General features: G+C 61.2%; 2 protein-coding genes across 2 annotated transcripts; both read left to right on the top strand.

The window, feature by feature from the left end:
* Nucleotides 1-591: 591 nt before the first annotated feature.
* Nucleotides 592-3,927, top strand: LDBPK_323540 (hypothetical protein, conserved; the record flags this gene model as incomplete). The annotated part of the gene is made up of 1 exon (XM_003863717.1): nt 592-3,927. One exon carries the CDS (start codon nt 592-594, stop codon nt 3,925-3,927), a length of 3,336 nt encoding a protein of 1,111 aa, XP_003863765.1.
* Nucleotides 3,928-7,251: 3,324 nt separating this feature from the next.
* On the top strand, nt 7,252-11,208 carry LDBPK_323550 (hypothetical protein, conserved; the record flags this gene model as incomplete). The annotated part of the gene is made up of 1 exon (XM_003863718.1): nt 7,252-11,208. One exon carries the CDS (start codon nt 7,252-7,254, stop codon nt 11,206-11,208), a length of 3,957 nt encoding a protein of 1,318 aa, XP_003863766.1.
* Between the last annotated feature and the right edge of the window lie 1,100 nt (nt 11,209-12,308).

The following is a 12,308-nucleotide window of genomic DNA, read 5'->3' on the forward strand; positions in this document are numbered from 1 at the left end:
TGGACACACGCGCACGCTCACAAGTCTATCCCTGACTGAGCACTCGCACACACGCACACACACACACACACACTCGGACAAAGACCCACATAGGCCCAACGGCGTGCTGGTGGTGACAGTAGCATGCTTCGGTGTCGAGTGCTTTTCATTGCTGTTTGGATGCACGGTGTTGCGGCTGCTGCCTGTCTCTCTCAGCACTTTACAGAGGGAAGCTCTTGTTCGTTTCCATTGCTGATATATTGAGCTACCTCGGCCGTGTGCAGCGCAGAGGCGCCTTAGCGTCCCCTCTCCGCCTTTCCGAAGCACACAATGCACCGCGGTGCCAGACGCAGGCGCTCATCGTGGTAGTGCGATGAGGCTTTTACTGTCTTGTTGTCTGTTTCTTTTTCTTCATGTTGCTGCTGCCCCTCTTCCCCCTCTTGTGCTCTTCGCGTTGTGCTCGCATCTTCTTTTCTCGAGGACTGCGTCGTCTGCCTCGTTGCGCGCCACGCCCTCGTGTACAAGTCCTTATCCTTCCTTGGTGTTCACCGCCCCATTCGCTGGAGCGCAGCTGCGTCAGCAGCGCCACGGTTTCCCATCCCCTCGCCAGACATGCTCAACAAGGTCATCCAGGACATATACCACCTTCGGCGCGTGCACGCCGTGCTACCTGACGCGGTGCTGGGCGACACTCTCAAAAACAAGCTCCTGCGCCTTTCCTTGCAGCCCTCTCTGCAGGAGCTCAAGCATCGAGCCCAGCAGGCGTACGCCAGTGCCCATGAAGGCAATCAACTATGTTCTTTGCCCTCGGACAGCCGATGGGGCCACGGCGGCGGCACGCTGAGCTACTCCCCATACACCATCAACCCATCTGCTCTGTGCAATCTCTTAGACAGCCTAGCATACTTCCACTTGGGCAGCAGTGCCGTCGCGAAGGAGGCGGTGCAGCTCGTGCAGCTCAGCGCGCCGTCCATGTCGGTTCCACAACTGTGCACCACACTGGCTGCGTGCTGCGCGCTTGGAGCGCAGACCGACATCACAGCGACGGCGCTGCCACTGCTGCGCACGGCATTGAACTCGTACACCGGGCCGTCATCCTTGGGGGATGATGGGGCGGTGGTGGCGTCGTCAGCGGCCGGCTCGCATAAGTCCAACGAGGCACCGCTTCTCTTCTCGCAAGGTAACATCGTTCTGCTGCTGATGGAGGCGCTGCAGAGGGCTGGGGTTGAGGATGTGCAGGTGTGGCACCTGCTCGCGGAGCATTGCCTCCGCTACCTCGACTCCTTCGACGGCAGGCAGCTCTGCAACGTCATCGAGGCACTCTGTGCCGAGGGCATCGACGACTACCCAGACTTCTTTGTAGCCGCAGAGCGGCACATCACGTCGCAGCCGTCTAATTACTTGTCACCGGATCAGTTGCAGAGGGTGGTGCACTGCTACAAAGACTTGCATCAACCAGTGGTGTCGCTGCTCGCGTTGGTCAATGCGACGCCGCTTCACGGCGAGGATGTTGAGCGATCCATCAGTGCAGCAGCCGCTGTCGTGGCTTTCTCCAGCAGCAGCGGCCTCGACGGCTGTGGCAAGGGTAGCCGAAGTGCGTCGGGCGCCTCAGAGACGGCTCGCGTGGCGACGCTGCATCCTTCCTTAGAGGCCTTCGAGGGGGCCGCCATCAAGGCGGTGGAGTCCGCGGATGCTCAAGGGGTTTTGGACCTCCTCCAAAAGTGCGAGCAGCGACGCGTCATGACGGCACGCGCTATGGATGCCATACTCGAACGTCTACTTGCCTTGTACTACCCCGAACTGCGGAGCGGCGCCGCCTGTGCGGCGGCGAAGGGTACCGAGAGCGCATCCCCTACCGTGGGCGCCACCGATGCCACCGCTCCGCCACCGCAGCCCCGCCACACTCCAGTGGAGCTGCACCATCTCTCCCAGGCCCTTGTGGCCTCTTTTGAGTTCAATGATGCCGCGCTTTTCGCTCAGCAGCTGCCGACTGCGGCGAGCACTGATGACGGAGAGAAGAATCCCACGATGCCCGCCAAACCCGCGGCAGTGACGGCGTTGCTCGACGCCCTCGCCGGGGAACTGACGCGCTGGTACCACCACCGTGTGCTACACCTGGTGCGGTACGCGTTGCGGCTGCTGCCCGCTCCATCGCAGCCCCACACTTTCTACCGCGCCGTGGTTGATCACCTCCGCCGCTCCAATGACCTCTCGTCACACGAAGGGCCACCGCAGCTTCGCAGTTTGATCGACGCGCTTCTTGCCTTGCGCGCCTACGGCGGAGAGGCGATACTCGTGCAGTACATGCCAGCCATCACCGTCGCCGTGCAGAACACGCCTCGCAGCACCCAGCTTGAGCTCACGGCTCTGCTGGCCAACTTGCCGTGCGCCAAGGAGGAACTCATACCCGGGGTCTACCGACAGTGGGGATCCCAGAAGCGCTGGCTTCGCACCATCACCGAGGAGGAGGTGGGGTGGGCACTGCAGATCATGTCGCGCAGCGGCGGCCTTCGGGACTCACAGATCCTACATGCTGTGCTGCAGTACGTGCAGGCGCAGCGCGCACAACTCCCGCCGCAGCGCGTGGTGGAGTACCTGCATCAGCTGGCTCGACTAGGCGTGCGAGACCTGGAGTTCTTTACACAGACTGCGGAGCAACTGATGCGGCGTGCGGTCGGGTCCGCCCCGTCCGTGGCTCTCGCAGCACGCGGCGGCGCAGCACAGCCGGTGAGCGCCTCGTCCTCAACTTCTCAGATGATGGTGCGACATCAGCAGTGGCAGGTAACAACGGTCCACGATCTCTGTCTCCTCCTCTTCACCTTCACGTTTGTGCTGCGCGACTCGATTCGTGTCACGCAGCAGATTATTTCGCGCCTCAAGATGTGCGCCTCCTCTGCCGCGCCGCGCGACATCGCACTAGCGCTGTACAGCTTTGTAAAGCTGCGCGTCGCGCATAACGACGAGGTCACCGGGCAGCTGTGCGAGCGGGCCTGTGCCACTCTCGCAGAGTTCCGCGCCGCTGAGCTGGCGAGCATGTGGAGCTCGCTGCGCTGCCTTCGCCATCCACACGGCAAACTGCGTCAGCGAACGCTCGACTTGCTGGGCTCCAGCACCGCCGATGTTTGCCCCAACTGGCGGTTTTCAGACAACGACTGCGTCTCCCTCGGCTCGGCTCTGCTCCTGACCGAGGCTCCACCGTCCACCGCCGATCAGCCGCTTGTGCCGCCTCAAGCTCACGAAGACAGCACCGCTGCGGGCGACGCGGATGAAGGTGAAGCCCCTGCTCTTCCTGGCCCCTCTGCCCCAGTGAGGAGAGGGCTGGGGGCGGCGGTGCCACTTCCCGCAGTGTTCGAGCGGCACTTTGTGGAGGTGTGCCAGCGTCTCCTACCGGCTGCGACGGGTCAGCGGCTGTACCTCATTCTCTGCAGCCTCAGTGCGTGCCAGACATCGCTGAGCGTGCCAGTTGAGCTGTGGGAGAAAACGCTGACGACAGTGGATACACACGCCGAGTCGCTCTCTACAGGAACTCTTGATGAGCTCGTTGGCACGGCGCAGCTGGAGGTGCTGGCGGCGTTGCGGCGCCTGCGCGCTTGCGTGGTGGATCCGGTGGCCCTTGCCACAGTGGAGGTGGCGCAGGAAACCATGTCCAGGCCTTCTGCAGCGAAGAAAGGAAACGCTGGTGCCGCTGGCTCTGGGAGGTGGGTAGCGCCGTACTGCCCGCCGCGGCTGTGGTCCACTTTGCGGCCGCAGTGGCGAGAGCTGACGTGTAGCGCAGCAGTGCTGGCACGTCCAGACCTGATTGAGGTTGTGGTAGACATCAAGGGTGGGGGCGACTCCCCAGAAGCCGCTGCGGAGCCTAAGGCGGGGCGGCGGTCTGCTGCGGCTTCGGCGAAGAAGTCTACTGTGCGCAAGGGGCGTTCGGTCAAGGACGCAGTTCACCTGGTATGACATATGCGAATGACCACCTGCTCAGCGCTTCAACCGTCTCGCTCGCTCGCTCGTCCTGCTCACCGTGCCCCCCCCCCCCTCTGCGCCGCATGCGGAGCCTGGGCTCATTGCGTTGAGCCCTCGAGACGCGCTCCCCCTCCGTCTCCTCCATCCATGATCACAGACATATCTTTTTTTCTCCTTCCTTTGCTCGGCTCTGTTGCAGTGTGTGCACGTGTGTGTGTGTGGCTACCTGTGCAACACCTTCGCTGCCGCCCACTTCTATTCACTGCACTCTTCTCGCTCTGTCGTGGTCTCTTTAACCGTTGATGACCCCCCCCCCGCAGCTAGGTAAGCAACCAGAACACAAGGATAAAGTAGTAAAGAGGGCGTCTCAGCACTCGAGTGCAGCTGTGCGGCATAGGGAAGGCGAACGTACGTAGTCGCACCCCCCACGCTGAAGGTCTCTCTAATTTTTTCCGCACTCTATATGCATGTGGAAACCCTCGCATGTGCATGCGAGAGGTACCCTACCGTGGAGAGTGAGATAGGAGGGTCTGAGGGAGAGGATGTCCTGTCCAGCTTCTGCGTGGCTTCTCCTCTCGATTTGCTTTTAGCTCATCCTTTATGTGTGCCTGCGTGTCTGCCTGCCAGTCCCTTCGCACCGCGCGCATAACAGTTGTGGACATCATGCTCTGCATCTTTATCGTTCGCTTTCTTCCGTCGGTCAGGTCTAGTTGCGTTTCTTCCGTCTTCTGAGGCACTCCAACTCCCGTCGCCGCAATTTGCGACTTTCTGTGGCTGCCACGGATGCGGCCCATCGCCCATCACACATTCGGCAAAACCGCCTCTCTTTTCATCCCCTTTCGCTACACTCTGGCTCTGAGCATCTGAACAAAGGATGTGCACACCGGAAGTAACGGAGCACACGCGCATCCATTACGTGTGCCACAGGTGACGGAGATTCCAGGAGAGCTGACATCATGAGAATCCACCAGCGAACGAGTCAGCGACCTCACACCGTGACTGTGAGGAAAAAGGTGGGTGGTTGCTTGGTGATGCGCTAGTGGTCTTGTCTGGAGGTATCGTGGCTAACCAAGGTACCCCTGCTGGCAACGTTGTGCTTCTTTAGGGCGGTGGCGGTGGTGGAAAGGACTAGAGAGGAGGATGTAGGCGGATTAAGGAGGGGCGGCAGTTTAGCTGCTACTAGAGAGATGCTCGGCCACGCTGTTTTCGACCCGACGTGGCTGATGTGCGTGGGAGTCTGCAAATGCCTGTGGCGATGCGTGCGTGCGTGCGTAGATGTGCTTCTGTGTGCAGCAGAGAGGTGGGGAGAGACATGTCGGTGCCGCCTTCCTTTCTTCTTGCAGCCTTGAGTCTGCCATCTCATACATTAAGGGTTCAACACTGAGAGGGATGTCTTTGTGCGGGTGCGTGTGCGTGTGTGTGCGCCCGTGTGGTCTGACCAGAGGGGCGTGCTCGGACGCGCTCTTCCGCCCTCTTCGCGCTCCACACACACACACACACCCTTGCACAGACCTCTGCCCCCTCTCGCCTTTCTTCCATAGTGTTTGCCTGAGTCATGTGAGAGAGAGCGAGTGTGCGGCGAAGCGAAAAGGACAACCAAAACTTGTTTTCGGGCGTGCGTGTGCATGCCTCGCGGTTATTATGGCAGCGTCTTGCCCGGCCCCCCTTCCCCTTCCCCTATGCACACAGTCGCATGCTCAACTACGAGAATGGGGCGCGGGCGTGTTGGAAAACCAAGCAGAACAGTAGACGAAAGCATAACTCTGCCGAATGGGCAGAGCGGTGTCTTCCGTCTCTCTCTCATGTACCCCGCGGGTAGATGCAAGTGCACGCTCGCGTGGTGCCTTCAGTGAGGCAAACGCGAAGGGGAGAGGAGGGGGCACGTTGCTCTTCCTCTCGTGTACATGCATCTGTTCTTGCGTGTGCCTCTTCGCACTCCGCCGGAGGCCCTCACGTACGCGTGTCTCCCTCGATTTGGCTCCCTTTCTCTCTGTGCACGTGGAGGGCGCAGTGATATCCTGGGTAGCGCGTGCGCACGTCTCCGCGGCTGCACAAGCCCCTCCCCGCATCGATGGCCGACGTGCGCAATGTTTTCTATCGTTTCTGTTCACATCCCCTCCCCCTTTCTTCCCGCTGCCTCTCGGTACATATTTGAATTCTGTCGCTGCTCTTTTTTTTTCCGTGGAACCGACATGGGTGCTAACAACTCGCCCTTACATGCGCGCACGGCGGGCGGCGCGGCTGTAGATTTCCTACACCATCTGCAGAAGCTCCTCCTCAACACACCCGCCCACCCACATACATACATACACACACACACACACAGCGAAAAAGGAGGAAGGCAAAGACGTCTTCAAGTTCGAAAGAGAGAGAGAGGCAGGGGGCGCTTCGTTCCACCACCTCCGCGACGCACGCGATGCATGTGTGCGGGCGTCTTTAGTGAGTACTTTGCTTCTCTTCTTGGCGAGCGTTCGACTAGCCTCTTCTTTTTGTGTGTTTTGCCCGCGTTCGGGGTGCGTGCAAGCGTACATATGTGCATATGTATGCGTATGCGTGTACGTGCTTGGATGTGAGGCCACATCACACCTGCGCCAGTGTATGCTTCTCATTGCTCGTGGGTCTATCCGCGTTGCGTGGTGCTCTCTGCGTAGTCGATTTCTCTCCTCTTTCCTCGTTCTCTGAGGGCGGCACGCCATCACGCCACCCGTACGCACCCGGTAGACGCGCACGCACATACGCACACATCCATCCACCGGTATACACGCTCGCTAGGCTGCATTTCTGATCGTCTCTTTTTTACTTTGCGTTTGTTTTCGCCGCTTTCTTCAGCTCTTGCAGTGTTGTCTCAGATAATATCGTCCTCCTTTCTCTTTCCCTGTCTCCTTATTCGTCTTGGGCCCCTTCCCCCCTTTCCCCCCTCCCTTCTCTCCCTCATTCATTGGGCCATTCTGTCTCGAGACGTCGCTGTACGACCCTTCCCTCCTGCCATGAGAGAGCGCGCGCGCACACACACACACGCACACGCCTTCACCTGCTCACCTTTTTCTCGTCGTTGCTTCTGTCGTATGAGGGTAGGAAAGCTCGTTTTGCTTCCTCACCACACACACACACACACACTCATATATATATATATATATATATATATCGACGGTCTACGCAGCACCAGCACCCCCCTCCTCCTCTTGGCGCGCGCGTGTTCCCGCCTTCCACGCTTACACACTCTCTGCGCGCGTCTCTCCACACGGCAGCGCAGCGTGGCAACTGGTGCCTGTCTACACGCAGGCCCACACACGCGCGTCGCCTCCTATTGCGTGAACCATGGCGGCGACTTCGCCCACGCCGTCCCAGCGGACGTACTTGCGCATTGTAGTGTACTGCGACGATTCGCAGGAGCCGCACACCTTACCGGATGTGCGTGTGCCGCGGAGCGTCAGCGAGGTGCAGCGACTCGTGGAGGGCCGAGTAGGACAGCGAGCAATGGTGCTATCCTACTGGAATTACACGCACAGTCGCTACGAGCTGCTGAAGGATGTGCGCGAACTGCTGCAGGAAGACGGACGCCTGCTTTCTCAGCGTTTACACACCTCAGAGAATGAGGCCGCGGAGACGGCAGAGGCGGATGGGACGACGAACACGGACGGCAGAGCCACCTCCGCCAGCGAGCTGGGCGCCCACCATTCCAAGCTCTGTATCTATCGCTGCCAGCTGTGGATGGAGACAACACTGATTCAGCTGGAGCCACTGGATAAACGGCGCGACAAGATCGAGTACGATGAGCTGCGCAGCCACGTTGCTTGCTGGCTGGGCAACAAGCATGTCGGCTTCGAAGTGCAGGATGCGATGCGCATTCGTTGCCCTTTCCTGACTCGCATGTTTGACGAGACGCGAAGCAGACGGCTGTCGGCCAATCAGGACAAGGTGCAGCTGCTCTACTACAGTAACAACGCGTGGAGCGTGCGCGTGGTCCTGCAGTATGGATTCCTGCTCAGCAACGGCGTCCCCCAGTCGCTGGCAGCCGTGCTGCAGTCCTGCGGCGGCTCGGACGTGTCAAGCGGCACTGAGTCGGGGTCGAGCAATCCTGTGCCACATGTCGGGGGTGGTGCCTCGGCGCCGACCTCTCCGTCGTCAGCGTCGCCGACCGCGGCGAACACGCGGCGCACGCCTTTTGTTTTTACCTCCTCGATGCTTAGCGCGCATGTGAAGTATATGCCACCCAACACCGCGCCTCACAAGGTGCTGCTGTGCGAAGTTGCACCTGGACGCCGTTTCATGACTGACCAGGGCCTCACGGGCGAGAGCCCCGACAAGCAGGCCTACCCCACCCCTCCTGTGAAGCCACCACGCGGCTACGACAGTGTTTGCTACATGCGGGCGCACAAGCAGAAGACCAGCCTGCGCACCGAGGACGCCGCTGAAATTGCGGCAGAGGACCTCTCCCTGGTGCAGGTGCAGGTGCAGCACAGCTACCAGGCACTGCCCCGCTATCTACTAACGGTGTTCCCCTCCGCCGCCACTCTGTCGGCACAGCAGCGTCGCAAGAGCGGACGGTGCGCCACAACCAGCCCGGCCCGGTCGCCAGGGACGACAGCGCAGGCCGCGGCAGCGAGGGAGGACGAGAAGAAGATGAGCCGTGCGGGAGGGGTGCCGCCGCCGCTGCCGTCGCCGTCCTCCCCATCTTCCCCATCGTCCCCGTCTTCCCCGTCCAAGATCTACAACATGAAGGAGTGGTTCAAGTCCAGCCCGAGGCGGGGGTCCGTGTCCGCGGACAACGGCGCGAATCCGAAGCAGGCTACCTCTCCGCATAGCACCAGCGGCCTCCTCATGGGGATGCGCTACGCAGACAGCACAGCACCCTACCAACGAGCTGCCTCCGCCACCACGCCGGGCCGCGGTGAGGCCTCCAAACAGCGCCGCGCCGCGCAGAAAACCCGCGCAGAGTGCGACGAAGGCAACACCGCATATCACGGCGGTGGCGGACTGATCGAACCCTGGGCGCTAGACTCTGTGCCTGCGAGAGGCACAGGGACTGCAGGGCGCAGTGACCTGGTGACAGGCTCGCCGTGGGCGTCAGGGGTATACTCAGCCGGCAACGGCGGCTTTCGCAACGCTTCGCCCAGTAATCGTGTCTCTTACGGCGGTGTTCGTGCTGCTTCGGCACCCCGCGCGCCCCCGACGCAGCACCTGTCGCCACTGAGCCCATACGCCGCCCAAGTCTCGCCAAGCACGAATTCGGCGTGGGGGACTGGCGGCCTGATGCCGTCTCTGTCGTTCCACGGCGCCTACAACGCGCACTCGAGCCACAACAGGCTGCTCTACGAGAGCCTGCCTCGTGATCGCAGCGCCACGAGCCGCGATACAGCATATCTGTCAGTACCTGCTGCCGTGGTCCGAAGCGCTGGTCGGAGAGCCGCAAGCGCTGGCGCGCCGCTGCCAGCTGCCCATCATGGAGCCCCCTCACGTCCTCCCCTTCTGCCACCGCGCGGGGGCGTGCGCGGTGGCGGCGCGATGGGTGGCGGGGGCATCGCTGGTCCGACGCTGAAGACAGTGCCGCCCGCCTCGGCCACAGCTCCGTTTACTCAGCGGCAGGCGCCACCGGCGACCTTGGATCAGTTTACCTGCGACATTCATCCCCGCCAGATCAAGTCGCTCTACTGCATGGCGTGCGAGGAGCTGACGTGCTCGTACTGCGCCAGCGTTGGGGCGCACCGCTCTCACGTGGTGGTGGAGGCGGCGGAAAGAGCAACGGCTGTATGCGCCAAGGCAGAGGCACTGCACGAGGCGCTGCGCCACTCGCTGACCCAGTGCGAGCAAACAGAGGAACAGCTGAGGGCAGAGCAGGCCCGCTACGCTGGGCGGCAGCAGCGAGATCTGTGCTTCGTTCAACGGCAATTCTCGACACTGAATCAGGCGCTTCAGCAGGCGGAGCGTTCCATGACGCAGATGGTGCAGGAGGCGCAGCGCAGGCCGCCGCTCGCCGAGGCTGCCGCCGTGGCCACCAAGTACACGCAAGCGCTTGCCGCTCTAGACGCGGCGCTGCGGCGTTATTACAGCACAGTAGCTGCCAGCAGTAGTGGGCCCTGCGCAGAGCGTACTTGCGGTCCCACGAACCGCTTGCTTGAGTTGTTGCACTTCCTTCGCACGACCTCGTCGCTGATTGGCCAAGTGGAAGGCAGCATTGCTCGACGCAAGGACGAGGAGAAGCGCCTGCGCGACGCCATCGTGAGCTGCGAAGCTCAGGCGCAGACGAATGAGGCCCTCTTTCAACAGGTTGACTGGGCGGGCCTGCGTCGGCTGCTTGTGAGCATCGGCAACGTCCGCACCAACATGGACAACGTAGCGGAGCCGCAGCCGTCTACCTCGGCAGGGCCATTTCGCAGTGGCAGGACCGCGCCTCCGTCACTGCACGAAGCCACCGCCCTCTCTATGCCTGGTGCAGCACAAAGCCGGCCAAACTCTGCCAAGGTGCGAGCGCGCACTCAGACGCTGATGGCACTCTCTTCGCCGCGCCGTGACGCCAGCAGCGATGCACCGCAGCGGCTGCTGGACAGCCTACCTGCCGGTACCCTTATGCAGAGCGAAAACGGTGCCGCCGCATCGCCGCCGACGCTGCAGAATCTCGGCCTGCACCGCTGTCTGACGGACCTCCAGAGAGGCTACATTTGGGTCATCCAGAGCGCCACGTCTTACTTCGCACCTGGACAACGGAAGATAGTCTGCTCCACACCATTCCGCCTGCTCGGTGTATCGTGGGAGCTGCGCGTTGCCCCGCTCCCGCGAGCACGTCGCCACGACGGCAGCGCGTCCTCCACGCCGATGGTGGAGCCGGGGATCAACGGCGGCGTGATGGACACCGCGGCGTCTAGGTTGACACCACCCAATGTGCTGGAAGGAGGCGGCAGGGGGCTCAGTGGTAGTCAGGCGCGCACCTCACTCCTTCTCACGCACTCCGCGCAGGAGGACCACTACACGTTCGCGGCAGAGGATGTCGACAACACCCTCGTGACGTCGGCGCCCTCGTCCGACGAGGGAGAGGAGGAGTGGCTCGGCCTCTTTCTCTTCCCCTTGCAGCACCGTCTGCGCATAGACTTCCGCGTTATCGCCTTCTCAGAGGTGGCATGGGCGGAGTGGCAGGTGACGGGGTGGACGGCGCGATTTGCCGGGAAGGGATGGGGTCTCTACCCCTTCTTGCAACGCAGAGAGCTGCTGCAGACCGACGAGCTGGCGCGCGATAACATGGTGAAGATTTGCATAGCCCCCATCAGCGACCTGTATTAGAGCTGCGTGGAGGCAGGAGCGGGGCAGGTTTGTGTGCGCATCACGCTTAGATAGCGCTTCTCCCATCCGCTCCCGCTCTTTGTTTCTCTCTCTCCTTTCTTCTCCATCTCTCCTCTGTCCCTCTCTGCCTGTGCGCTTGTGTGCATGCCGGTGTCCCTTCGCGGCTCGCGTGCGCGACGATCATTGGATGTGCATTTTCCATGGCGACTTTTTTTTTAATAAAGCGCTTTCGCCTATCGACATGTGTTCCTCCCTTCCCCCCTCCTCATCCACCACCTTTTCCTTGCGGCGTCGTCGCTGTCCCTCTCGTGTCGTGCGCTTTACCTTCTCTCCTCGAACTGTGCGATGAGCTGATGGCCTAAACATCCCCGCCCGCCGTGTGTGTTCGTTGCTTGGCATTGCAGTGCAATGCCACACACGACATGCGTCACCTTTATCGAAAGGGTAGCACGAACTGACTGCAGGTGCGTTTACACGTGCACATGTAAGGCGGGAGGGGGACAGGGAGGAGAGGATGGTTTGTGCTTCGCTCATCATGGCGTCTTCAGGGCAATAATGCGACAGGCATAGAGGGAAGGCGGAGACGACTGCGTGCATGTACATCTGCGATCTTTTCTGTGCCTCCGTTTTTTTTTGTGTCCTTCCCTGAGCTGCACCAATATGCTCGTGCTTGTGTGTTGCTCACCAAACAAGCGCCTCTGAGTCTCTCTCACTCGCTTCACCGCTCTTTCGCCCTCACTGCGGTGCGGTGCTGTGAACACGTGAGGACTGCGGTGGTCGTGCTTTGGGGGTGCCGCTGCTGCCGCTGCTGCCTCTCTCCCTGCTACCGTTCCCTTTCCTCGAACCGTACTCGCCGGTACTTCGACGTGCGATGCAGCAAACTCTCTCCTCCCTCGCGCCCCCTTTTTTTTTACGGGCCATCCCTCGATTTCCTTGGGTCGCAACACGCAGGTGCCCACACCCGCATCACATGGGTGTTGCGACATCTCTCTCCCTCTTCTTCTATCCATCCTGGCCACCCCATATCTTCTTGCAGCATCACGGTGTGCTGCCGTTACACAATCACAGACACGCGTTCACAGCCGCTGAGGGGCGTGCTT

Source organism: Leishmania donovani, chromosome 32 (assembly GCF_000227135.1).
Source record: "Leishmania donovani BPK282A1 complete genome, chromosome 32".
Taxonomy (NCBI): domain Eukaryota; phylum Euglenozoa; class Kinetoplastea; order Trypanosomatida; family Trypanosomatidae; genus Leishmania; species Leishmania donovani.